This window comes from Dunckerocampus dactyliophorus, chromosome 4 (assembly GCF_027744805.1).
Source record: "Dunckerocampus dactyliophorus isolate RoL2022-P2 chromosome 4, RoL_Ddac_1.1, whole genome shotgun sequence".
NCBI classification, from domain to species: Eukaryota; Metazoa; Chordata; class Actinopteri; order Syngnathiformes; family Syngnathidae; genus Dunckerocampus; species Dunckerocampus dactyliophorus.
The window spans coordinates 35,076,598-35,103,274 of record NC_072822.1 but is presented as its reverse complement, the minus strand read 5'-3'; the positions used below and the strand labels follow the sequence as shown (position 1 = coordinate 35,103,274).

General features: G+C 41.5%; 1 protein-coding gene and 6 non-coding genes across 7 annotated transcripts; 6 read left to right on the top strand and 1 right to left on the bottom strand.

The window, feature by feature from the left end:
- Positions 1-35: 35 nt before the first annotated feature.
- trnar-acg (transfer RNA arginine (anticodon ACG)) lies at positions 36-108 on the top strand. Its single transcript has one exon. It is a non-coding gene; the product is annotated as a tRNA-Arg (tRNA).
- Positions 109-2,535: 2,427 nt separating this feature from the next.
- On the top strand, positions 2,536-2,609 carry trnat-agu (transfer RNA threonine (anticodon AGU)). Its single transcript has one exon. It is a non-coding gene; the product is annotated as a tRNA-Thr (tRNA).
- A 678-nt stretch (positions 2,610-3,287) lies between these two features.
- Positions 3,288-3,359, top strand: trnah-gug (transfer RNA histidin (anticodon GUG)). Its single transcript has one exon. It is a non-coding gene; the product is annotated as a tRNA-His (tRNA).
- A 157-nt stretch (positions 3,360-3,516) lies between these two features.
- On the top strand, positions 3,517-3,589 carry trnar-acg (transfer RNA arginine (anticodon ACG)). The gene has a single exon. It is a non-coding gene; the product is annotated as a tRNA-Arg (tRNA).
- A 2,427-nt stretch (positions 3,590-6,016) lies between these two features.
- trnat-agu (transfer RNA threonine (anticodon AGU)) lies at positions 6,017-6,090 on the top strand. The gene has a single exon. It is a non-coding gene; the product is annotated as a tRNA-Thr (tRNA).
- Positions 6,091-6,997: 907 nt separating this feature from the next.
- Positions 6,998-7,070, top strand: trnar-acg (transfer RNA arginine (anticodon ACG)). The gene has a single exon. It is a non-coding gene; the product is annotated as a tRNA-Arg (tRNA).
- A 5,090-nt stretch (positions 7,071-12,160) lies between these two features.
- Positions 12,161-26,295, bottom strand: fgf5 (fibroblast growth factor 5). The gene is made up of 3 exons (XM_054774089.1): positions 26,070-26,295; positions 23,940-24,043; positions 12,161-13,992 (listed from the first exon to the last, which is right to left on the bottom strand). The coding sequence occupies exons 1-3, from the start codon at positions 26,293-26,295 to the stop codon at positions 13,633-13,635; spliced, it is 690 nt and encodes a 229-aa protein (XP_054630064.1). The 3' UTR covers positions 12,161-13,632.
- Between the last annotated feature and the right edge of the window lie 382 nt (positions 26,296-26,677).

Genomic DNA, 26,677 nt, shown 5'->3' with positions numbered 1-26,677 from the left:
ACAATCGGCCTTGACGTACAGGTCCTACGCTTGTAGGGGTAGTGGCGCAATGGATAACGCGTCTGATTACGGATCAGAAGATTCTAGGTTCGACTCCTGGCTACCTCGATGGTCTTTTTCAACACTCAGTATCCACCAGCTAAGACCACCTGGTCACACATTGAGGCGTACAACTGGAAGGCTACCCCTGCGTAGGAGGGGCCTCAGTTCATCTGACCAGAAGTGCCTCTGACTTGTCCTGCACCCGTGTAGAAGACCAGTCCCCGCAACGGTGTATCATTCTTCCTGGTACGTTTAACTATTCAAATTGAGCTATCGTTTCCGAGACTTATTTGAAAGCATTCGAGACAGCAAACCTTTACAGACAAAACTTTCGGGTGGTCTTGTTCAAAAAGAGTTTGATTTCTACTGGCTGTATCAAATGGAAAAACAGTGTTAATCCACCACCTCATCTGACGATGCAGATCTGTGGTCTTCGGGGGGGTGGTGGCGCAATGGATAGCGCGTGTGACTGCGGATCTGAAGATTGTGGGTTCTTGACTGTCTCTTCATTTAACCTGAAACAATCCATTGCGCAGGTGCAACAAACCTCAGTAGAATGCAGACGGTTACACAGCCATCATCTTGTCGTGGTTAGTACTCTGCGTTGTGGCAGCAGCCACTCTGAGTCCCGGTAGTTTTTGGCGTATTCTGAAAATAGTTGCTTTTTTCTGAATGCTGTTGTTCAAAAAAAGAGTGACAACTCGATGAGCAATGTCAGTAGACATTGCGTGTGAATGCTGAAAAGCTGAAGCGAAACTCAAGCGCTTTGCAAAGGTACCAAAATCGAACATTGGAGAGAACACATAAGCTGCTGGGAAGCTGAAGTAGCTCAGTTGGGAGAGTGTTAGACTGAAGATCTCAAGGTCCGTGGTTCAATCCCAGTTTTCAGCACAATCCACATGCTCTTGATGACTTCAGATAATTTGAAAAGCCTTAGGTTCCGAAATGTTTAACTGGCTGATCAGTGGCGCAGACCTGACCTTCTATTCTTCATTGGGGACCCTTCCAGCTGCTGTTTTTCGGAGTTTAAAGTCCGAACGCCTGACTACAGTGGCACAAGTTTAGTCCACCAAGACATCTCGCTGAGGCTAGTTTCAAAACCTTTCTAACCGTGTTTGCGGATCTGACTTCTCGCTGTGTTGAAGAAAATCCAATAATTTCTTGAATGCTTCATATGTACTACAATGCTCCCTACGAAAGCAACACCCTTGTCAATTGGGCCAAAACTGCTTTGCCCAGAAAACAGACAATTTTATCAGGTACTCTCTGTCAGGACAAAACAGGCTCACAGGAAGGAGCCTGTTTAGCATCACCTGAACAGGGACTTGAACCCTGGACCCTCAGATTAAAAGTCTGATGCTCTACCAACTGAGCTATCCAGGCCCTCCTCCGGTGGGGAATATCACACAGCAGAAATCTTATGCCATACACATGGCGGGCTATTTGACCTCGCCATGGACGGAGATAAGGAAGCCCCAGTCCCGAAATTGGCACCTCGAAGACCGACTTAGGTCTGAAACTGCTCACATGGACAAGCTAAATACCTTCTGGACAAAGGATATTATGGTCATATGAGACAAAGGTTGAGCCGGTCGCCGGAGCATTACACTTTTGATGTGAGTGTCCAGGATTCAAGTCCCTGTTCAGGTGACCAGCGATAGGCTCTGGGTTTCATTTGCAAAGGCCTCCTTTTTGCCCTCAAAAGACAAGGGCAACAGGACTATCCCTTGTTACATTTGAAAGACTCAGCCCTGACCTGGACAAGCGGAAAACCCGTTCCACTGCTGAAATAGCAAAGACCAAAAGGTCCCAGGTTTCGGTACAGCGCTGTGTCCTTTTCGTCTCGACAGCGGAACTGAAAAGGCTCGTTCAGCTCCCCACACAACCGAAGTGTCTACCTCAGCTGATCCATGACATCAGCTGTCACAGACATTACCTTCATTCTGGGAACTCATTCTGATCCTGGATTACCATTGATTTACATGTGAACTCAAATCTTCAAATAAAAAAAGCCCTAATCACACACTTCATGTTAGAGGAGGTTACAGTCCGATCACCTGACTGCAGCTGTAAATGTCGGTTCCACCAAGTCACTGGATTCTGAGTCCAGAGCGCTAACCATTCCACCGTGGATCCTGCAAGCGCTTGTGTCTGACGTCGTTCGGTCCTGAAGTACACAGTGTGAGATTACACTGAGTCTTTCCTGATCTTTCCTGATCCCTTTTTAGGGGAAATTATGATAAAAGGTTCAAATCAGGTCGAAAGTCTGGGAACGTGATACACATGAGGGCTCGTCCGGGAATTGAACCACTCGCACCCTAAGTGAGAATCATACGACTAGAGCAACGAGCCCCGGACAATGAGACACGGTGCATTTCAAGCAAGACTGACACGATGAGACTTGTATTAATAAATTGCGTCCTCGTGGTTTTGACGCCGGTTGTTGTTTTTAAGGGCAAAGAGTAATTTAAGCGCAAATTCCCGTGCTTTGCGGGTGCTGTGGCTTAGTTGGTCAAAGCGCCTGTCTAGTAAACAGGAAATCCTGGGTTCAAATCCCAGCAGCGCCTTGCTGGTGTTTACGTGACTCCTTTGCAGCTAGTTTTGAAAGATTTCACACCGTGTTTTCAAATCAGAACTTTTCTTATGCTGAAGAAGCTCCCATCCTCTCTGAAGGCAATACCCTTGTCAATTTGTACACTACGGAATTTCTCACCTACCGACTGCTAGCATACTCATGGCAGGATATTTGATCTCGCCTTGTATTTAGAGGATGCAGACGGAGAACGAAGCCCCTGTCCTGAAATTGCCACCTCGAAGCTCCACTTACGTTTGAGGTGCCCACATGGACAAGCCAAATGCCTTCTGGACAAAAGTTCCAACATCTCCAAAAGCATGGGGAGCCCAGTGGGAAGAGGTGTTTCCATATTTTGAGGCCACAATTGGCGGTTGGGAATCAGAAATAAACAAAACAAGTGGATGGGCAACAAAAAACATGAAACAGCTCCAAGACATTAACATCCTGTCGAAACATTCCGACATGAAAAACTTATAGGCTAAGTGTTGCAATGGATCATGTGAGTAGCTACGGGTGTGAGGATTCCAGGTTTGACTCCTGCCTATCTTGACACACCTTTGCAATTAACCTGAAACAAAATGTTTGGAAAATTTTACTTTGGGACTTCATTGTGCGTTTGACCAAAAATTTTGAAGATTGCAGACTGTACCATCACATGTGCTACGCAGCAGCTGTGATCGTATAGTGGTTAGTACTCTGCGTTGTGGCCGCAGCAACCCCGGTTCGAATCCGGGTCACGGCAACTGGCAATAGCTCCTTGGCACTTTCTTGTTATCTTGTCTGCAAAAAGTTCTCTTTTGATGTCTTGTTTGAAAACAGTTATCTTCTGACGTCATACGTTTGTTGGACAAACAGAGACAATCCACAATCGGCCTTGACGTACAGGTCCTACGCTTGTAGGGGTAGTGGCGCAATGGATAACGCGTCTGATTACGGATCAGAAGATTCTAGGTTCGACTCCTGGCTACCTCGATGGTCTTTTTCAACACTCAGTATCCACCAGCTAAGACCACCTGGTCACACATTGAGGCGTACAACTGGAAGGCTACCCCTGCGTAGGAGGGGCCTCAGTTCATCTGACCAGAAGTGCCTCTGACTTGTCCTGCACCCGTGTAGAAGACCAGTCCCCGCAACGGTGTATCATTCTTCCTGGTACGTTTAACTATTCAAATTGAGCTATCGTTTCCGAGACTTATTTGAAAGCATTCGAGACAGCAAACCTTTACAGACAAAACTTTCGGGTGGTCTTGTTCAAAAAGAGTTTGATTTCTACTGGCTGTATCAAATGGAAAAACAGTGTTAATCCACCACCTCATCTGACGATGCAGATCTGTGGTCTTCGGGGGGGTGGTGGCGCAATGGATAGCGCGTGTGACTGCGGATCTGAAGATTGTGGGTTCTTGACTGTCTCTTCATTTAACCTGAAACAATCCATTGCGCAGGTGCAACAAACCTCAGTAGAATGCAGACGGTTACACAGCCATCATCTTGTCGTGGTTAGTACTCTGCGTTGTGGCAGCAGCCACTCTGAGTCCCGGTAGTTTTTGGCGTATTCTGAAAATAGTTGCTTTTTTCTGAATGCTGTTGTTCAAAAAAAGAGTGACAACTCGATGAGCAATGTCAGTAGACATTGCGTGTGAATGCTGAAAAGCTGAAGCGAAACTCAAGCGCTTTGCAAAGGTACCAAAATCGAACATTGGAGAGAACACATAAGCTGCTGGGAAGCTGAAGTAGCTCAGTTGGGAGAGTGTTAGACTGAAGATCTCAAGGTCCGTGGTTCAATCCCAGTTTTCAGCACAATCCACATGCTCTTGATGACTTCAGATAATTTGAAAAGCCTTAGGTTCCGAAATGTTTAACTGGCTGATCAGTGGCGCAGACCTGACCTTCTATTCTTCATTGGGGACCCTTCCAGCTGCTGTTTTTCGGAGTTTAAAGTCCGAACGCCTGACTACAGTGGCACAAGTTTAGTCCACCAAGACATCTCGCTGAGGCTAGTTTCAAAACCTTTCTAACCGTGTTTGCGGATCTGACTTCTCGCTGTGTTGAAGAAAATCCAATAATTTCTTGAATGCTTCATATGTACTACAATGCTCCCTACGAAAGCAACACCCTTGTCAATTGGGCCAAAACTGCTTTGCCCAGAAAACAGACAATTTTATCAGGTACTCTCTGTCAGGACAAAACAGGCTCACAGGAAGGAGCCTGTTTAGCATCACCTGAACAGGGACTTGAACCCTGGACCCTCAGATTAAAAGTCTGATGCTCTACCAACTGAGCTATCCAGGCCCTCCTCCGGTGGGGAATATCACACAGCAGAAATCTTATGCCATACACATGGCGGGCTATTTGACCTCGCCATGGACGGAGATAAGGAAGCCCCAGTCCCGAAATTGGCACCTCGAAGACCGACTTAGGTCTGAAACTGCTCACATGGACAAGCTAAATACCTTCTGGACAAAGGATATTATGGTCATATGAGACAAAGGTTGAGCCGGTCGCCGGAGCATTACACTTTTGATGTGAGTGTCCAGGATTCAAGTCCCTGTTCAGGTGACCAGCGATAGGCTCTGGGTTTCATTTGCAAAGGCCTCCTTTTTGCCCTCAAAAGACAAGGGCAACAGGACTATCCCTTGTTACATTTGAAAGACTCAGCCCTGACCTGGACAAGCGGAAAACCCGTTCCACTGCTGAAATAGCAAAGACCAAAAGGTCCCAGGTTTCGGTACAGCGCTGTGTCCTTTTCGTCTCGACAGCGGAACTGAAAAGGCTCGTTCAGCTCCCCACACAACCGAAGTGTCTACCTCAGCTGATCCATGACATCAGCTGTCACAGACATTACCTTCATTCTGGGAACTCATTCTGATCCTGGATTACCATTGATTTACATGTGAACTCAAATCTTCAAATAAAAAAAGCCCTAATCACACACTTCATGTTAGAGGAGGTTACAGTCCGATCACCTGACTGCAGCTGTAAATGTCGGTTCCACCAAGTCACTGGATTCTGAGTCCAGAGCGCTAACCATTCCACCGTGGATCCTGCAAGCGCTTGTGTCTGACGTCGTTCGGTCCTGAAGTACACAGTGTGAGATTACACTGAGTCTTTCCTGATCTTTCCTGATCCCTTTTTAGGGGAAATTATGATAAAAGGTTCAAATCAGGTCGAAAGTCTGGGAACGTGATACACATGAGGGCTCGTCCGGGAATTGAACCACTCGCACCCTAAGTGAGAATCATACGACTAGAGCAACGAGCCCCGGACAATGAGACACGGTGCATTTCAAGCAAGACTGACACGATGAGACTTGTATTAATAAATTGCGTCCTCGTGGTTTTGACGCCGGTTGTTGTTTTTAAGGGCAAAGAGTAATTTAAGCGCAAATTCCCGTGCTTTGCGGGTGCTGTGGCTTAGTTGGTCAAAGTGCCTGTCTAGTAAACAGGAAATCCTGGGTTCAAATCCCAGCAGCGCCTTGCTGGTGTTTACGTGACTCCTTTGCAGCTAGTTTTGAAAGATTTCACACCGTGTTTTCAAATCAGAACTTTTCTTATGCTGAAGAAGCTCCCATCCTCTCTGAAGGCAATACCCTTGTCAATTTGTACACTACGGAATTTCTCACCTACCGACTGCTAGCATACTCATGGCAGGATATTTGATCTCGCCTTGTATTTAGAGGATGCAGACGGAGAACGAAGCCCCTGTCCTGAAATTGCCACCTCGAAGCTCCACTTACGTTTGAGGTGCCCACATGGACAAGCCAAATGCCTTCTGGACAAAAGTTCCAACATCTCCAAAAGCATGGGGAGCCCAGTGGGAAGAGGTGTTTCCATATTTTGAGGCCACAATTGGCGGTTGGGAATCAGAAATAAACAAAACAAGTGGATGGACAACAAAAAACATGAAACAGCTCCAAGACATTAACATCCTGTCGAAACATTCCGACATGAAAAACTTATAGGCTAAGTGTTGCAATGGATCATGTGAGTAGCTACGGGTGTGAGGATTCCAGGTTTGACTCCTGCCTATCTTGACACACCTTTGCAATTAACCTGAAACAAAATGTTTGGAAAATTTTACTTTGGGACTTCATTGTGCGTTTGACCAAAAATTTTGAAGATTGCAGACTGTACCATCACATGTGCTACGCAGCAGCTGTGATCGTATAGTGGTTAGTACTCTGCGTTGTGGCCGCAGCAACCCTGGTTCGAATCTGGGTCACGGCAACTGGCAATAGCTCCTTGGCACTTTCTTGTTATCTTGTCTGCAAAAAGTTCTCTTTTGATGTCTTGTTTGAAAACAGTTATCTTCGGACGTCATACGTTTGTTGGACAAACAGAGACAATCCACAATCGGCCTTGACGTACAGGTCCTACGCTTGTAGGGGTAGTGGCGCAATGGATAACGCGTCTGACTACGGATCAGAAGATTCTAGGTTTGACTCCTGGCTACCTCGATGGTCTTTTTCAACACTCAGCGATCCACCAGCTAAGACCACCTGGTCACACATTGAGGCGTACAACTGGAAGGCTACCCCTGCGTAGGAGGGGCCTCAGTTCATCTGACCAGAAGTGCCCCTGACTTGTCCTGCACCCGTGTAGAAGACCAGTCCCCGCAACGGTGTATCATTCTTCCTGGTACGTTTAACTATTCAAATTGAGCTATCGTTTCCGAGACTTATTTGAAAGCATTCGAGACAGCAAACCTTTACAGACAAAACTTTCGGGTGGTCTTGTTCAAAAAGAGTTTGATTTCTACTGGCTGTATCAAATGGAAAAACAGTGTTAATCCACCACCTCATCTGACGATGCAGATCTGTGGTCTTCGGGGGGGTAGTGGCGCAATGGATAACGCGTGTGACTGCGGATCTGAAGATTGTGGGTTCTTGACTGTCTCTTCATTTAACCTGAAACAATCCATTGCGCAGGTGCAACAAACCTCAGTAGAATGCAGACGGTTACACAGCCATCATCTTGTCGTGGTTAGTACTCTGCGTTGTGGCAGCAGCCACTCTGAGTCCCGGTAGTTTTTGGCGTATTCTGAAAATAGTTGCTTTTTACTGAATGCTGTTGTTCAAAAAAAGAGTGACAACTCGATGAGCAATGTCAGTAGACATTGCGTGTGAATGCTGAAAAGCTGAAGCGAAACTCAAGCGCTTTGCAAAGGTACCAAAATCGAACATTGGAGAGAACACATAAGTTGCTGGGGAGCTGAAGTAGCTCAGTTGGGAGAGTGTTAGACTGAAGTATTCTGAAAATAGTTGCTTTTTACTGAATGCTGTTGTTCAAAAAAAGAGTGACAACTCGATGAGCAATGTCTGTAGACATTGCGTGTGTCTGAAAAAAGCTGTCTTTTGATGTCTTGTCTGTAAACAGCTATTTTCTGATGTCATGTGATTGTTGGAAAAAGATTGACAATCCACAACCGGCCTTGACATGCAGGTGCTGTCGTTGTAGGCGCTTAGAAGTTTCAAGGTTTGATTCCTGGCAAGCTTGGTGTACTTTCTGCAATTGCAAAAATGTTTCTTTACAGAAAATAAATAGTAAATGTCCAGAAAGCACCTTTTTTTGTTTTTGCGAATGATAACTGGAGGTTACCGTATACTGTATTTGTTGATATGGTTCCATACAACTGTATTTACCATAGAGCATTAAAAAGTAGCCCTCTGAAGTATGTTTTTTCATTGACAAAGATTAGTCCGATGGTCATTTCAGCAGATCACAAAAATATAAACTTCAATGGAATTCAGATGATACCCATCAAGAACGCTGGCCAGCAGCTGTGATGTATTGTGGTTACTACTCTGTGTTGTGGTTGCAGCAACTCCGGTTCCAAATCTGGCTCACGGCAAGTTAGAATTCCCTAATTTTCCTTTTCTGGTGTTGTCTAAAAAGAGTTTCTACTTTGGGACAAACAGTGACAATTCACAATCAGGCATGATGGTGCTGAAGTGGACACCATAGGGTAATGGGTGGTGGGTAATGTGTCTGACCATGGCTCAAAACATTGTAGGTTCAACTCCTGGCTACCTCTGTGTGCTTTTTTTTTTTTTTTTTTAATTAAAGCTGTTCCAGATGATGTATTTTTTCAATAGTGCCACACACTGTATTTGCATGATAGCAGATTGCTCTCACAAAGCACAGAGCTTCATGCAGGGTAGGCAATACTTTCAATGTCTTTTGTCATACAATACTGGACATTTTTATTATAAAATTTCAGTACAAAAAATATTCCTTTTTAATCAGAAGGCAGTGAGATTTACACGTTAAATTATGACCTGAATTAAATGTTTTTAATTTTTCTCAAGCATATGTACACTTTTTTTTAAAACATTTTTTAGTTAATTAAATGAATTCCTCAACAAAAGTGTCGTGTTTATTTGCACATCCCCAATGAAATATTGCAATGTGATGAGAAGTGACCTTAAAACATGTGAAATGTAAATCAAAGAATATTGGCGGTGTACTGTGAAGGGTGATGATACAGTACAGTTGTACAAGCACAATCATAAACATATTGTTAAATAGAAACCTTAAAACTGATTATTATTAGCTTTTTAAGGACAGAATTCCTTGTCTTGGTGGCGGTTTGCTGGGGTTTGCAGCGGTTCTGGTGTGGTGTTCGAGCATCCTCTCCAGAGCCTTGCAGTCTTTTCCGGCTGTTTGCCATCCGATACGGCGACAGCTTGAACCTCCTCCAAAAGAACACAGCCCGCTCTCTTTATCCCTGCCCTGTGGGGGGGGGGGGTACGCTGCTTCTGCGTGGAATGCCCTGAGGTCGTGACTCTGGATTTTTGCCCTGGACAGCCGGTGGCTAAAGTGATAGATTTGATGGACACTTTTCATCAAAAGGGGGGGGCTTGACTCCAGAGAAGCAGACCTCATTTCCATGATGATTGCTACAAAAGGAGGTGTAGGTCTGCAGCTGATTGAAGTTCCAACTTGTAACACCTTTAAAAGTAGATCTCAGTTTACCAAACAAGAAAAGAACACACAAAAATAATCTTCCTCCCTCATATAATACATGAACACTCAATGGCATTATTACTTATTGTGGAATCAGTACGACGGTTGTGACGCTAACCGCTGTCAGGACGCCACTTGAGCACTCTTGAGCCTGCAGAAATGCTGCATTCCAGAATGCCGGCAAGTAGGAAATATCCAACTTGGAGCTTGCAAAGTTAAACGTAACGACGCACTGGTATTTGTTTTGGTTGTAAAAAATCTGTCACACTTATTTGCTAGAGAACAGTTTGTGTAAAAACTATCCATCCATCCATCCATCCATCCATTTTCTATACTGCTTCTCCTCATTAGGGTCGCGGGGGTATGCTGGAGCCTATCCCAGCTGACTTCGGTCGTAAAAACTAGTGTAGCCAAAATAAAAATACACATACAGCAGTCAAAAATGTACGACGGAGTGTTAGGGCCACATTGGAAAAAAAATCGGAGATTTTAAGAATAAAGTCATAAATTTACGAGAAAAAAAAGTGTAATATTACCTTTGCCCAAGGGCAAAGGTCACATAAGGCTCGCCTTTTCATATGCCTCAGGCGATGCCTATTACGAAGGAGTATTAAAATAATCTGAGATTCCGAGAATAAAGTCGTACATTTATGACAATAAAGTCGTAAATTTACGAGAAAACCTTGTACGGGTCACTCGTAACAGCTATGAAAAAGGGGGACTTATGAGACCCTTGGCATGTGGAGGGGGCGGGGTAAGGAAGACGGAAATGAGAAGGGCTAGCCATGCTAATCAGTTTGTGCTCAACTGCTCTGTTTTGCTGCCACCTTATGAATTAAAGCTTGCCTGAAGAGCTATGCTCTATTTTCCCTCTGACACGATGACACAATATTACCACTTTATTCTGCTAAATGTACAACTTTATTCACGTAATATTATGCCTTTTTTTCTCGTAAATTTCCAACTTTAATCTCAAAATCTCAGATGTTTTTTTTTTCACTGTGGCCCTAACACTCCATCGTAAAAATGGACTGGTACTTTCAAGGAAAAGTGCCCTTTTTGTAATTTTGTATGTAATTGTAATCATTCACAATTCTTATTAAAATCACAATTCTTAGTAAATTTCCCCGCTGTGGGATAAATAAAGTACATACAATACAATTATGTGAGACATGAACACATACTGTATGTTTGTCTCTTTTCTGTGCTTTCTGAAGACCAAAAAACAGACAAAAAGATGGAGCTAAGAATGCACATAATGGGAAACAATGCTCTATTTACATATGATGTGACATGCATATCAACCAAGCTCCAGCGACATTGTTAATATTATTACGATTAACATTATTACGCCATTAATGGCAGCTCCAGTATGTAGCGTTACCTTTCGGTAGTGGCCTGAGGCATTGTGAGCAAATGTGTGGTGAAGCTAGTCGCTAGCCAGCTAGTAGCTAGCCGGTGTGGTCTGGCGAGGGGTCACTACGCCTGTAAAGTAGTTCTTGGGCGTAACAATGTCGCTGTAGCTTGGTCAATATGCACGTCACATTATATAAATGGAGTGTTGTTGGCGCTTTTTTAAGTTTTTATAGGCTTTCTAGGCGGAATATGTGTGAGTTTATTATTATGTGCATTCTTAGCTGCCTCTTTGTAGCTGTTTTTATATCTTTAGAATGCACGGAAAAGAGAAAGACTCAAGTCTCACATAAAGATTGTGGATGGTGGGCAAAATCCGAAAAAGCTACACATTTCTTTTAAGTGTACATTTAGTGTGTCTGCGTGCTTGTCACGTCTTGTTTTTGCATAGTGGCGATGGCCCCAGTATGCAGAAAGCAGGCACTAGTTGCAGGAAAAACTTATCTTTTAATGATGGCTGCAGCGCAGCGGCAGGAACTCAATAAAGCAAGCTTTGCAGTAGCGTGTCAGGCTTACACGAACACGAACACGAACACGAACACAAACACAAACACAAACACAGACAACGCAACAACAAAGTAAGATGCACGCACCTGAACTAAATAGAAGGACAACTCAAATTAGCAACAGGTGCAAGAGATAAAGAAGAAAGCAAAGCAGGCGGACACAAACCAGGCAAAACAGGAAGTGCTACCAAAATAAGAGCATAGAACAGGAACTAAGGCATAAAAGTGTAAACACACTAAACTGTTACGCAGGCTAACCCATAGATCGTGACAGCGCTATCGTCATTAGGCAACATCCTATTACTACAGTGCGGTGAAGACTTCGATCGGTGTCCCTGTGAACTTTTTCTAGTCTCAGGGTTGGACATTTCCAACAACATTCCCGTTTTCTGGAATGCAGCAAAACACGCTTACATTTGCTTTGATCAGGGGTGTCCAAACATTTTCTTAGTCAAACTTAATGAAAAATGAAAGGGTGCAACTTTGCCATTTTGATATTTAGTAAGATATGCAAAGAAGTTATATATATTTCAAGAAAAAACTGTATCTCACTTTTGTCTTATGGGGGGGGGGGGAGCCTATTATCAACTTCATGCTACGCTTTATTTTTCCCTATTTTTGCTTTTTTTTTTTTTTTTTACATTTTCCAAATATTTGAACTTTCTTCTTAAATAATTTTCATAAATGTCTTTGTTGTAATATGACTTTATTTCCAGATTAACTTTTTTCCACCCAATTTTTCCAAAAGTACAACTTTATTGTGTTTTGGTTTGTTTCTCATGATATTCCAACTTTAAAAAAAAAGACATTTTCTTCTTTCTACTAAAATGATGTTATTTTTCCTTGTCATCTTACAAGATTATTCTCGTAAAATTATAACCTTTTCTCGGCAGATAACAACTTTTTTCTGTTCATATTTTGACTGTATTCTTGTAAAATTACTGCAGATTTTTCCATTCTTGCTGTTTTTTTAAATTTTCTTGTTATAATTATAAAATTTGGACTTTATTTTGTTTTTTTTCTCATAATATTATGAATTACATTTTTTCTTTTTCTTTAATATTTCAACTCTCTGCTACTAAAATGACATTATTTTTGCCTCATAATGTTACAAGTTTATTCTCCTAAAATTAAGACTTTTTCTTGTTTTTCTCTTAATATTTTCACGTTATTCTCGTAGAAATTACAGCCCTTTTTTCTATTTCTGCTGTTTTTTTGTTATTATGTTCTTGTCATATTATGACTTTATTCCCATACCATTTTTTAATTCATGTATTCTAACTTTTGCCTTTTTTTTTTTTACATTTTCCAAATATTTTAACTTTCTTCTTAAGTAATTTTTACAAATGTTCTTGTTGTAATATGATTTTATTCCCATATTAACTTTTTCTACACCCAATTTTTCAAAAATTACAACTTTATTTGGTTTTGATTGTTTCTCATGATATTATAACTTTAAACAAAGTCTTTTTTCTTTACTATTTCAACTTTATGTTCATAAAATGGTGTTATTTTTCCTCGGAATATTATGACATTATTCCCGTAAAATATATTTTTTTTGCATAATATTTTTATTTTATTCGAATTATTGATGATTTTTCCGTTTCTGTTGTTATTTTTTTTGTTTTCTCATGAAATCACATTTTTAGAATGTGCTGGGGGCCAATAAAAAAACAGCTGCCCTTTGGACACACCTGTCTTGGATGCTACACAGTGCTAATGCTAGCATAAGCCACATGCTACCAAAGAGTTTGGCTTTGTGACGGACCAGTGATAAAACACACGGGTGTTTTCGTCTCGAACTGGAAAAAGGAAGTTATGTCATGGTAACTCACCAGACTGTTAGCTTAAACAGCTAACGTTTGGGTTTTCGTGATTGCTCGGGATTAGCAGGATTAGCGCTTGGACGCAATTGGGAGCATCGTTTCCGAGACCCACAACTAATTTGTGGAGACCAGACGGCCCAAAAAATGGCACGTTAACAGGTTGTGTTCCAGTCATCAAGCTAGCTGCGAGCATAGACAAATAAAAACAATCCAACGGAATTCCTTCCTTTAAACCTTTGAGTCGTGACTCCGAAGTTGTAGATGATCGGAATGCTTGGAAGTTGATGCTTGTAAAGACGCTGCGTCACCTATCCAAAGCGATACTTGGGCCAGTACTTGACTTGTCTCGGCCGTGTTGCCACACGGATGTTAGTTTTCTCCGGCGGTGGTTTGGGCATCGGCGGCGATTCCTGCCGCTCTTTGCTCCTGTCCGTGATGGTGAAGCCACGCTGGCTGCGGTTGCGCGGGCCGACCCTGGGCAAGAAGTGAGTCGAGACGTGCTGGGGTTTGACCCTTGGGCTGGAGCCCATTTTAGCTTTGCCTCGCTTGTTGAGCGCCACGAACCAGTCTCGGCCAGTCCTGTGGTTCCTGTGGACCACTGAGGCGTACGTGTTGTAGCTGTTCTCCTGGAAGCGCTCCCGGAACTTACAGTCATCTGTGAACAGCTCCTAGGAAACAAGACAAGACACTCATCAATGAATGTGTGTAGCTGTAAAGTCTAGGTCACAAGCCGTCATACAGGCTCCTACAGCAGGTCTACGTGCAAAACACGCGAGAAACGCATGCGTTTGCTGATTCACCCTTCGGGTCCGGCCAGGCCCAGCCCGGAGAAGCCACACAGGATCTCCCATCTGTAGACCCAACACCTACGAGGGCAAGCATAAGGGTCCGGTGTTATGTGTTTTGGGTGGCGCACGTCGAGAGGAGCCAGTTGAGGTGGCTTCGGCATCTAGTCCGGATGCCTCCTGGACACCTCCCTGGTGTGGTGTTCCGGGCATGCTAAGCCGGGAGAAGTCCAGACACGCTGGAGGGATTATGTCTCACAGATGGCCTGGGAATGCCTCAGTGTCCTCCCGCTGTCCAAAATCTGGACTTCCCTACTGAGACTGCTGCCCCTGCGATCTGAACGCGAATAAGTGGAAGAAAATGGAATGGATACTTTTCATACTTCAGATATATGATCGTGTCCTCTGTTTTTTTGTTGTTGCCTGAATTTTACCCATTATCGGATCGGAAATAAAATTGGTGGTATCGCACAACACTAGCGTCAATCGCAGGAAAATTCGGGTATGTAAAGCTGGAGGAGGGACGTCGGCCTCTCGCATGTGCAGAACCGATCCTGTTTCCGGTACGGACGTACAGTGCTCATTGAGAGAAAATCCAAACTTTCTGATGGAGGTACAGCTCGTTTTTGCAACATTCATACGAAGCCTGCATGGAACGTCAGTACGTTTATTGCAAGTTTGACGGACCTTGGTCGTGCAAAGCGACAGCTGTACGTTCCAGCAGCCTCAGATGTCGTGCGCGGCACGCACTTTCCACTTACAGATTGTACGTTGGGTGCGGTGGTGATGTTATTCCTTGTCCAACACCTCCAAAAGCAAACTTTCGTTGTATAGTCGTCCCTCGGAATATTGCGGTTCTATTATCGCTCCCTCGCTATATCGTTGTTTTCCAGAAATGAATTAATGAATAAATGATGGCTGTTTGGTGGTAGACTATGGTCTATTATTAGTCAAAACATATTGAAATACGTGGTCTAGTGGTTAGCACGTTGGCCAACGCAGTAACAGTCTGGAGATTGGGAAGACCTGGGTTTGATTCTCCCTTGGGCATTTCTGTGTTTCTGTGTGGAGTTTGCATGTTCTCCCCGTGTGCGTGTGGGTTTTCTCCGGGTACTCCGGCTTCCTCCCACATTCCAAAAACATGCAGGTGAGGTTAATTGGAGACTCTAAATTGTCCATAGGTATGAATGTGAGTGTGAATGCTTGTTTGTCTATATGTGCCCTGCCATTGGCTGGCCACCAGTCCAGGGTGTACCCCTCCTGTCGCCCGAAGTCAGCTGGGAAAGGGTTCCAGCATGCCCCCGTGACCCTGGAGAGGAAGAAGCGGTATAGAAAATGGATGGATGGATATTGAAATACAAGTGATATGTGGTATTGTGGCAGGAATAACACAAAGCATTGAGACATGACATTACATGACAAGTCAGCCATGGTATGCCCCACATGATAGAGGAGGAAGTGGTAAGTTTTTGGCTTCTTAACTCATTTAATACCAAAGACTTAGATATACGTTTTTATAAACACGAACGCCCGATCCCAACAACGTATTTATACATCTTTTATGTTTTTCTGCACGACAGGCAAAAAGAGGTGGTGACGCAACTCCCCACTAATGGGTTTCACTTCAGAGCAATTTTAAGCCATAAAATCGGCCACAAGGTGGCACAAGTGCAAGAGCTCGGCAGAGATCATGTGATTGAAAAAAACACATGTGACAGGAAGGAGGAAGACAGGAAGTGAAAGAGCGTGGAAGAGTGTATCGTGCAGAAGGTTACACATTTTAGGGAAATTGTAACGCAGTCACGTGCGCGCGCGTGTACACATGCACACACATCGCTCAGTTCCAAATGTGAAAATTGTAAACAATTCATGGTGTTATATTTGTAAATAGTAATGTTATTTTTACGTAAAACAACCCTTTTTGTGTTATTTATGTCGAGGTATAGTTTTTTCGATATTTGAGCTGTCACAAAAGCAAAGTGAAAGTTATGCTTGAAATGTATCTTTTCATACAAAGCTGTTTTTTTCCTTTTTTTTTAGTCGGAAACTGATATTTCCCTGAAACTTACCTATGTTCTACTGCTGATTACTACAGAAGGGAAAAAGGTAGAAACAAACTTTTTTTTATGGTAAAAGATGGGAGTCTAATCTTTCTTTTGGTAGGTTCCATGTTTATATAGCCATAGAACACAATATTTTGTGTGCCTTGAAATATCAGACAAAATCATCTAAAATGGGCGCTTATGAAGGGTTTGTCTTTTGAAAAATTGCTGGGATTGAATGAGTTAAATTTACAAGAAGTAAATTCAAGGCTAACTGGTTAGCTCGCCAGAGTTGCGCAATGTGTTGTAAACAATGAATAATAGGAGTGCAAGGTGACTATAGGGGTGTTATTTCATGTCTACAGGGCTCAGATAATATTAAAAAGCGTAATTAGAAAGTCATAAACAGGTTTTTTATGCTAAATAAGAAAATATTCCATTTATTAACATTGAAGCCTATATCGCGGAAATTAATTTGTCGCGGTCGGGTCTGGAACCAAATAACTGCTAACGAGGGACGACTGTATTCCTTTAATATTTCCACTTTATTCCCATCATTTTATCACGCTTTCCCTGTTTTTTCCATTTTTTTCCCCCATATTTTTTCTTTACTATTACAACTATATGCTACTAAAATGACATTATTTTTCCTCATAATAATGCACGTTTTTTCTCGTAAACTTTTTTTCTTGTTGGAATACGACTTTTTTCTCTGAACATTTTGACATTTTTCTTGTAAAATGACAGCTGTTTTTTCCATTTCTGTTGTTGTTCTTCTAATTTTTCCAACTATGTCAAACTTTCTGCTTTTAAATGTTGTTTTCATAATTATGACTTTATTCCCATAATATTTTGGCTTTATTCATGTAACATTACGGCTGTTCCTGCAACATAATTTTCCAAAAATTAGAACTTGATTTGTTTTTTCTCCTAATATTACTGTTACGATGGTGTTTGTCGCTCTGCTGCCGCCTTCTGTCTGTTTGCTCTCTGTGCAGCTTCAGCCGGTGTGGGTGGAGTTCCCAGCACACACCTGCGGACAATCACATCAAGCACCCTTCATATACCCAGCGCCAACGAGAAGCCAGTGCCAGATTGTACTCCCTGCTACCCCTTGTTACCTGTTCCGCTTGGTCCGGCTCCTTACCTGCTTCCCTGCTTTCTGGCTCCCCTTCATTACCGCTCTGTGTCGTGCTTTTGGACTTGTATACCTACCGTTGTTCCGGCTCAGGTTTGCCTGTAGTTGTTCTTTGTTAATTCATAGTTATTTCCTGTCAGCCTTTTGCTGACAGCGTTTTCTGTTGATACTTTTGGTTTTGTACTTTTTGCCTTGATTGTGTTTTTCCCCTTCTCGGGTCACCTTCTGTTATTAAACCTTTTGTATCTTATTTTGGACTCCTGTCTCTGCGTTGGGATCCGCCACGTCATCCGACGACTAAAAAAATACATATATTTCAACTTTATGCTGATAAAATGACGTTATTTTTTCCTCATTATATTACGACACTATTCTTGTAAAATTACGTCTTCTCATTGGCAACTTTTTCTCTTAATATTTTGACTTCATTTTTGTCAAATTACTGCAAATTTTTCCATTTTTTGAGTTTTTTTGGGGGAGTTTTCTTGTGATGCGGACAAAAAAAACCCGTCAGTCACGGGCTAGCTCGCTAGCTAGCAGCCGTCTCGAGTCCCTGCAGTATAAGAGTTGCACAATGTGATGTAAACAATGAATAATAGGAGCGTAAAGTAGACTATAAGGGTGTTACTTCATGTCTAGAGGGCGCTAATGTTAAAAACCGTAGTTAGAAAGTCAGTTTTCTATGCTCTAACTACGAAAATATTCCATTTATTAACATTGAATCCTATATCATGGAAATGAATTTATCACGGTCGGGTCTGGAACCAATTAACCGCTATAAACGAGGGACGACTGCATGAGGAACGTCATTCTTCACCTATTTTGTTTTCTTGTGTTTAATTCAGCGCTTTTACAGGTTCCACACGTAAACAGCTGAAAGTAGCTGGTAAGCTCACAACTATTAAGTCAAGGAAAGAAGACGTCAATTTACAAGGAAGCGTTGGCTTACAAGCATCTGGAAGCTGAACACTGCCAAACGCTACTGCGTGTAAGCACGACCCAAGTAACGTTGGAAATAGTCGGGCAAACACCATTTTAATCCAACAGACAACCGCAGGAACACGTCTCACGTTATTAGACTTCATTACCTTGCGTCATAAAGTCAAGCTAATTGTATGCTAAAGCTTAGCTCTGGACTTGGAAAGCAACATAACAGTCTTAGTTTTAAAAGTGACGCGTCTTTGTCCCACGCTGCTGACAACCCAAATGTCAAGCATGGTAACTCATTCGAGGCACACAGAATATTGTGTCCTACGGCTATATAAACATGGAACCTACCAGAAGAATGATAAGACTCCCATCTTTCATCAGAAAAAAAAGTTTCCAACTTTTTCCCTTCTTTAGTAATCAGCAGTAGGACATAGGTAAGTTTCAGGGAAATATCAGTTCCCGACTAAAAAAGGGAGAAAACCAGCTTTTTGTGAAAAGATACATGCTTTTGTGGCAGCTCAAATATCTGAACAACACAAAAAAAGAACACCAAAAATAGAAAAATCAGCAGTAATTTGACAAAAGTGAAGAAAAAACGTCATTTTATCAGCATAAAGTTGAAATATTTTTTTTTAAGTTGTAATATTAACACAAAAAAGGGTTGTTTTACATCAAAATAACAATTTATTTACAAATATAACACCATGAACTACTTACAATTTTCACATTTGCAACTGAACTGTGTGTGTGCACGTGTGCCCGCGTGTGCGTGCGCTAACATTTCCCTACAATGCGTAACCTTCTGCATGCTACACTCCTCCACATTCTTCCACTTCCTCCTTGCTGTCGTGTGTGTTTTCTCCATTCAAATTCACACACCGAGCTCTTATAAAATGCACTTCTGCCACCTCATGGCCGTTTTTATGTCTTAAAACTGCTCTCAAAGTGACATCTATTAGTGTGCAGTTGCTCCATCACCTCTTTTAGCCTCTCGCACAGAAAAACAAAATAGACGCATGAATACGTCTTTGGCATCGGGCGTTCGGGATTATAAAAACGTAAAGAGTTAATAGTTAATGATAATAATTAGAGATGCACGACAATTTAGATTTAACTGTAGTTTGTGCACACCTGGAGGTAAGAAGGACTGGAACAAGAGTGGTAGGCGGCACCTGATGTAGCCCAGCAAAGTGCACTGTATTCGGGCACATGCTGCGAGCAGCCGGTGTGCCGCTCCGGAGGTCAGGAGAAGCAGAGTATAGAGCAGGAGGAGCCATCTGCTGTGGGCCAGCAAGGTGCACTGTATTCAGGCACACACGCCACAGAGGTCTCTGGCAAACCTTTTGCACTTTTCAGGTGGCTGCTAAGGTTTTTTATGTGCTGGATGGGATTTTTTTCCCCCCCTCATAGCGGAGCATTTGGTACCTCCTCTTAAAGTGAATGTTAGTTTACATGTGAGCCCAGGGGAAGTTACGACAGGCCGTTAACTTCACAAGCAGGAGAAAAAAGGAGCGCTTGATTTGCTCACGTGCACAATTCTTTCTTAAATGATCAGTTATCTGAGCTATTTTTAATGTTTATCATAATTCCGTCATTATCTGTCTGATAATTATCGTGCACCCCTACTAATAATGCTAATCACTGGGCCGCATGCTAATATCTGCTGTATGTTCCTTGTTTGGGGGCTAAAAATATCTCTGCTGGGAAGCAAACATGGACTCTTGCTGTTTTCTCACCAACTTCCTGTTCCAAACTCCCACTAATCGGAACCAAAACAAACGATTCCCGTTCATCTGATGAGTGCAGCGTAGCATAAAAGAGCGCCACGTAAACACGTCAGTCACACGAGAGTTAGCTTTGGCCGCGCTAAACTCAAAGTGACCGCCGCCTCCTTGCGGCTGTTGTCTTGAAAGGCGAGGAGAGACGTGATTGCTATGGGAGGATTACAACACAGACTTAACACAACGCTACGACGGGCCGAAAACAAGCCTGCCGTGGGAGCATCCAGGGCTCCGATCACACCAGGAAGTAGCCCCGACCTCGTCGTGTTTATTAGGGCTTCATGGCTGTAACCAGACTCCCCAAGATCGTTTTGTTAAAATCACAAAGCTTGTACAGCTGTTACACTCCATTTAGGACTGATGGCCTGACGGGGCGGAGGTTTCTTCCTGTTAGAGCAGGGGTGTCTGAAGTGCAGCCCGTGATTTTGTTTTTCAGTATCTGTAATCTGTTTTTGAATAATTTTCCTTTTATTTTTATTTTTTTATGTTTTATTTATTTTTGTGTATTTTTTTTACATGTTCAAGTATTTTTTTTACTTTTTACACTTTTAAGTGAGTTCCATGTGTATGTACTTTATTTACTTTTCACACTTTTATTGAAGCCATTTTCAATGTTTATTTATTTGAATTATTTTTTACACGTTTATTACAATTTTTTAAAGACATTTTATTTGTATTTATTTAAATATTTTTTTCACTTTCAGTAATTTTTTCATGTTTTTTTTATTTTTGGGTTTTTATGTTTTACTTTTTAAAGTATTTTTTATTGTCTACACTTTGAAGTCATTTACATTTCTATGTATTAGAATTATTTGTACTCTTTTATCTCAGACATTTTAATGTTTATTTGTATTATTTTTACACTTTTATTAAAGTCATTTGTATTATTTATTTTACTTTTCGCGATGCCATTTTTATTTGTATTAATTTACTTTTTTTACACTTTCAGTAATTTTGTCATTTTTTTGTGTATTTATTTTAAAAAAAATTAAGTATTTGTATATTTCTTTTACAATTTAATTTAAGCCATTTTAAATGTTTATTATTATTATTATTATTATTATTATTTACACTTTTACTTGAATTGTCTTCATAACATTGATGAAGTACACTTAAGAGGAATTACTGAAGGCATTTTGTCAACATGGTAGTAATGCATGAAGTGAAATGCGATATGAAAAAGACAAAAAAAAAGGCATACAAAGTGCCATCGCCAACTACTGGCCTGGCATGCACATTACAATAGTTTCGCTTCAGGAAAAAAAGCTTGTGTTGTGTTCATTTAAAGAGTACAGCACAAGTTGGACTTTAATTTAGTTTGGAGCAAGAGGAGTCGGCTTTGAAGGAAGCCGCTACATGGCTCCCTGCTGGGGGGGGGGGATTTGTTGAAACAAAAGCGACATCCCGTGGGGGCCCCTAATCGCCTGCTTGATGGTTTTACTGCCCATATTGATTTTCACTTCAGCTGTATGTTATCAAGCATCCCAGACAGGACCTAATCTTCTCTTCCCCTTAATACGCGCTAACTGGGGGCCCTGTCGCCTGCCAACGTTCCCGCCGACGACCCGGGCCACGGTGCTGTGATGCTCTGGTGAGAGGATTTGGGTCTCTGTGTGTGTTTGGGGGTTTTGAAAAATTCTTCAGAGTTGTGGCAGCAGTTTGTTCCGCAGCTTTGAAAGCAAATGAAGACCAAAGAAGATGTTAAATTAGACGGTATTAGTCAACAACAACAAAAAAACAACACAGATAAAGTCAGTCGAAATCATCTGTTCCTGGGTCAAACGGGGGGCCGTTTTGTTGGCCCTCGGCATCTATCTATCTATCTATCTATCTATCTATCTATCTATCTATCTATCTATGGCTCAATGGATGGAAGGAGCGAGCTGGCTTGCAAGTAGCCACCCACGGTTGTTTCCACGCTTGCCAATATCGGTAGGCCGATATTATCGGACATCCCTAGGATAAAGTCATAATTACAACAATAAACTGTAATTAATAAAGCCGTAATTTTGCAACAATAAAGTCAAAATATTAAGAGGGAAAAAGTGGTATTTTGACAAAAAAAGGGCAATTTTGCAAGCATAAACTTGTAATATTATGAGAGAAAATAATGTCATTTCTAGTAGCATAGAGTTGATATATTAAAGATAAAATATGTAATAAAAGCAAAATAAAATTGCAACATTTTGGAAAATTAGTTTTGGGAAAAAGTAATAATTTAAGAGAGTGAAAGAAAAAAAACAACATCAGAAATGGAAAAAGCAGCTGTAATTTTACGAGAATAGAGTCAAAATATTAAGAGAAAAAAGTTTTAGGGAGGGTGAAAAAGGCATAATTTTACAAGCATAAAATCATAATATTATGAGGAAAAATAATGTCATTTTAGTAGCACAAAATTGAAATAAATAAAATAATAAAAACAAAATAAAATTGCAATTTGTGAAAAATTGCATTGGGTAATAAGTCATAATTGCGAGAATATAAAAAGAAAAAAATACAACATCAGAAATGGAAAAAAAAACATCTGTAATATTACGAGAATAGGTCAAATATTAAGAGGAAAAAAGTTGTATTTTACATTTTAAAAAGGCGCATTTTACAAGAATAAACATATAAAATATTTCACTGAAAAATAATGTCATTTTAGTGGCATGCACCTGAAATATTAAAGAAAAAATACGTAATAAAAACAAAATAAAATTGCATATTTTGGGGGAAATTAGGTTGGGGAAAAAGTTATAATATTATGAGAATAACGTCATAATATTACGAGAAGAAAATGTATGAGAATTATTTAAGGAGAAAGTTTAAATATTTGGAAAATGAAAACAAACAAAAACAGCAAAAATAGGGGAAAAAAAGAGCCCTCACAACTTTAGTTTTCATACGCAACTTTCCTGACTGCTGGCATGCGTGCATGTTAGCATGCATTGTACACTCTCTAACGTAAGCTAGCAAGACCAGATGTTGTCCATCCTTGTGGAGCTGTAGCAGAATGCTAACCACAACTCAGTTGGGAGTCACCAAGCGAAATTACTACCTGACTTTAAGCCTCTTTAACTCCTCATTACCACTCGTTTGAGTTCTCCAGACTGTTTTTCTACTATAAATAACAAACAAGCAAGGCGCTGCTCGTGATCCAATGAAGAATTCAAGCCGCAAGCAGGGTTGAACGGGCCCTGGCACCCCCACGCAACTCAGGGTTCACATAAGTCGGAGGGCATTTCCTGTTGCCACTGGGTGGCGCTGAGAGGAATTCAGGAAGTGCCTTACACAAAGCTTCAAGGTGCCGTCTTCATTATATGGACCAATTATGATGGCGATCTGACCTTGTGGAGATGAGTTATTAACATTTACAGTTTAGCTTGCCAATTGTCTGATTGACCATCAAAGTTTGTTGTCATGCCCCGCCCACATCTCATGGAACAGCCTAAAATCCTTCGCAATACAACATCGCCCGTCTGTCTAGTATCCGTGATTTTCATTTGGGCTCATTTGGTCAAAGTGCCTAGGACAAGTTCATCGAAATACAACCCCTGGTTTTGGGAAAAAAAACAAAATGGCCGACTTCCTGTTTGTTTTAGAACATGGGTTCTGGAGACTTTTCCGTGTGTCCTGTCACGACTGACGTCTCCACCAAATTTGGTGACATTCTGGTGACACTGGTGTCATGGGAGAATTGTTTTCAACAGTTAAAGGGGGAGGTGCTACTGAGTGAGTAGTACTCACCGAAAAAAACCAAAATGGCTGACTTCCTGTTTGCTTTAGAACATGGTTTGAGACGTTTTCGTGCGTCCTGTCACGACTGACGTGTCCACCAAATTTGGTGCCGTTGTGTGAAACTGGTGGCTACAAGTGTGAACGCCTCCTAAGAAGCGACATCGAGATCTTCAAGCTGCCGCTAATTGACACTGGCTAGCATAGTGTAGCGGTGCTCACCGTGGCGTGGAGGCGTCCTCTCTTGTTCATGGCCAGGAATCGGTTGCTGTAGACCCCTCGTATGCCGATGACCCCCTGGGACACGGCAAAGAGCTCCAAGACACCTGGAAGGACAAAATGCATGCTGGGCTGATTTGATGACTGACAGGCTGCATTTTTCATCCTGATACTCATCATTTAACTTTTTCCAGCGTGCAAGGGCCACTTTGGTATTTTGTACACCAACACGTGTAGCCATGCTAGGAAGTTATCCAGTATGTTTTACATGTGTATTGCATCTCAGCTAGGTGAAAAAGCATATTATTCATATCAACTTCATTCTTTGCTCTTTTTTCCCATTTCTGCTGTTTTTTCCCAAATGTTTCAACTTTCTTCTTAAACAGTCTTTGTAAATGTTCCTTTTGTAATATTATGACTTTAATCCCGTAATATTTTGACTTTATTCCCATAATATTACAACTGTTTCCCCAACATAGTTTTCCAAAAATTACGACTTTATTCTGTTTCGTTTGTTTCTCGTGATGTTGCGTTGTTACTATTATGTCATTTTTTAAAAAGAACCAAAATGACATTATTTTCCTTCGTAACAACAAGTTTATTCTCGTAAAATTGCGCCTTTTTCCTTCTTAGATTACGACTTTTTTTCGCTTAATATTTTGACTTTGTTCTCGTAAAATTCTGACTTTTTTTCGCTTAATATTTTGACTTTTTTCTTGTAAAATTGCGGGGGGGGGGGGGTGTTCCATTTCTGTTGTTGTTTTTCTTATTTTCCAACTATTTTGAAGTTTCTTCTTGTAAATTTTCTTCTCATGCTTATGACTTTATTCCATAATATTATAACTTTTTCTCCAGCCTAATTTTCCAAAAATTCCAATTTTATTTTGTTTTCTTTTTCTTAATATTTTGACTTTATTCTCGTAAAATTACAGCTGTTTCTTTCCCCATTTCTGTTTTTTTTTAATTTTCCAAATATTTCAAACTTTGTGTTTGTAAATGTTATTCTCAAAATTATGACTTTTAATATTATAATTTTCTATCAACTTGTTTCTTCTTAGAAATGTGATGTTTTTCTCTTAAAATTTGGACTTTATTCTGAAAAAATTCCAGGTGTTTTTCCCATTTCTGTTGTCATTTTTTTTAAATTTTTTTTTAATTTTCCAACTCTTTCAAACTTTCTGCTTTTTTTCTTCATTCCAATCATGTTTTGGCTTCATTCTCCTAACATTATAACTTTTTCCGCAACCTCATTTTCCAACATTTTATGACTTTTAAACTTTTATGAAACATGACTTTTAAAAAATAGATTTCAACTTTATGTTATTTTTTTCCTCAAAATATGACGACAATATTCTTGTAAAATGACGAAGTCTTCTTGTTAGATTACAACTATTTTCTCTTAATATTTTTTTATATTATTTTAAATTGCTGCTGATTTTTCCATTTTTGTGGTTTTTTTTTTTTTTGGTTTTCTTGTTAAATTATATTTTTGGAATGTTTACAAAAATTTCTGCTGCCGGCCAATAATGAAATTTGGACATCCCGGCTACAATAGGTCAGATGTCGCTGGACCGTCTCTTCTAGCTCTTCCGCAGCAAACTCCTCCAAGCATGCCTTGGCCCACCTTGCTTAACGATAGCACTTATTTAGCATTCAAACATTTTGCTATACTGCTCACGGCCACTGGGGGCATAGTTGCACTGTGTTGTTATGATGTGTTGTGATGTATGATTTTGCGTATCACAGATGAGGGTACCAGTGATGATGGCAGAGAGGAAAAGCGTGATAATAACCATAGAACCAGAATCAAGTTATTGCAAAAGGAGTATCGCTTTTTTTATTATACTTTTATTGAGTTTTTCTTTTTCCACTTGGATGACAATTAGGAATGTTCAAATGTGACACTTGGGTGGATGGCCACAGTTTGACCCTGGAACAGACTATTTCCTAAGGCACAAAATAGTTTTTGGAAGTCAACCAGCGTCACTTAATAGATTGTGTTTGATGCAGTGTACCTCCATGCCGCACCTGTCACCTCAAACATCAAACTAGACGCGGGAACCACGTGAGTTGGACTACTTCCAAACGGCGCGTAAAGCTTGCAATGGAAACAGCAGCTTGCAAGAGACTTACTGAGGTGGTCGGGCTCATGGCTGCCGTTGACTCTGCCGTCGGGATGGATCTGGAGGTGGAAGCCGATGCCCACCCTGCAGTAGAGCCGGCACGTCCCGCGCCCTGAGCGGACCCCCTTCTCCTCCTCCTCCTCCTCCTCCCCGCGGGCTGCCACGCCGTGGCGCTGTGCTGCGGCCTCGGCGCAAAGCAAGTGGGCGAAGGCGACGAGGTAAAGAGGAAGCTTCATGCTTCCAGACCCGCTAGGACATTTTCAGTGGCGCTCCCGAGGATCCGAGCCGCCGGAAAAGAGTGGAGTGCGTGCGTGTGTCCGCGTGTACGTGCTCGCAGCGGCGGTGGGCATGAGCCCGCGGCTGCGGGAGCCGCCAGAGGATATTTATACTTGCAGTGATCTCACTGCTGCCTGCATGCGTGCCTGCGTCCCCTCGATGCGGACGCGGAGCCGCCGCGCCACGAGGCACCGAGCGCGCATTTTACGCACAGCAGAATCACCGCGTATAGGACGGCGCCACAGACAGGAGGTGATTGACAACTCCTTGGGAACCTGTCTAATTAATGGGCTTCTTCCTACTCTATTTGCTTTTTTAAAAATAATTACTTTCCCAAATAAT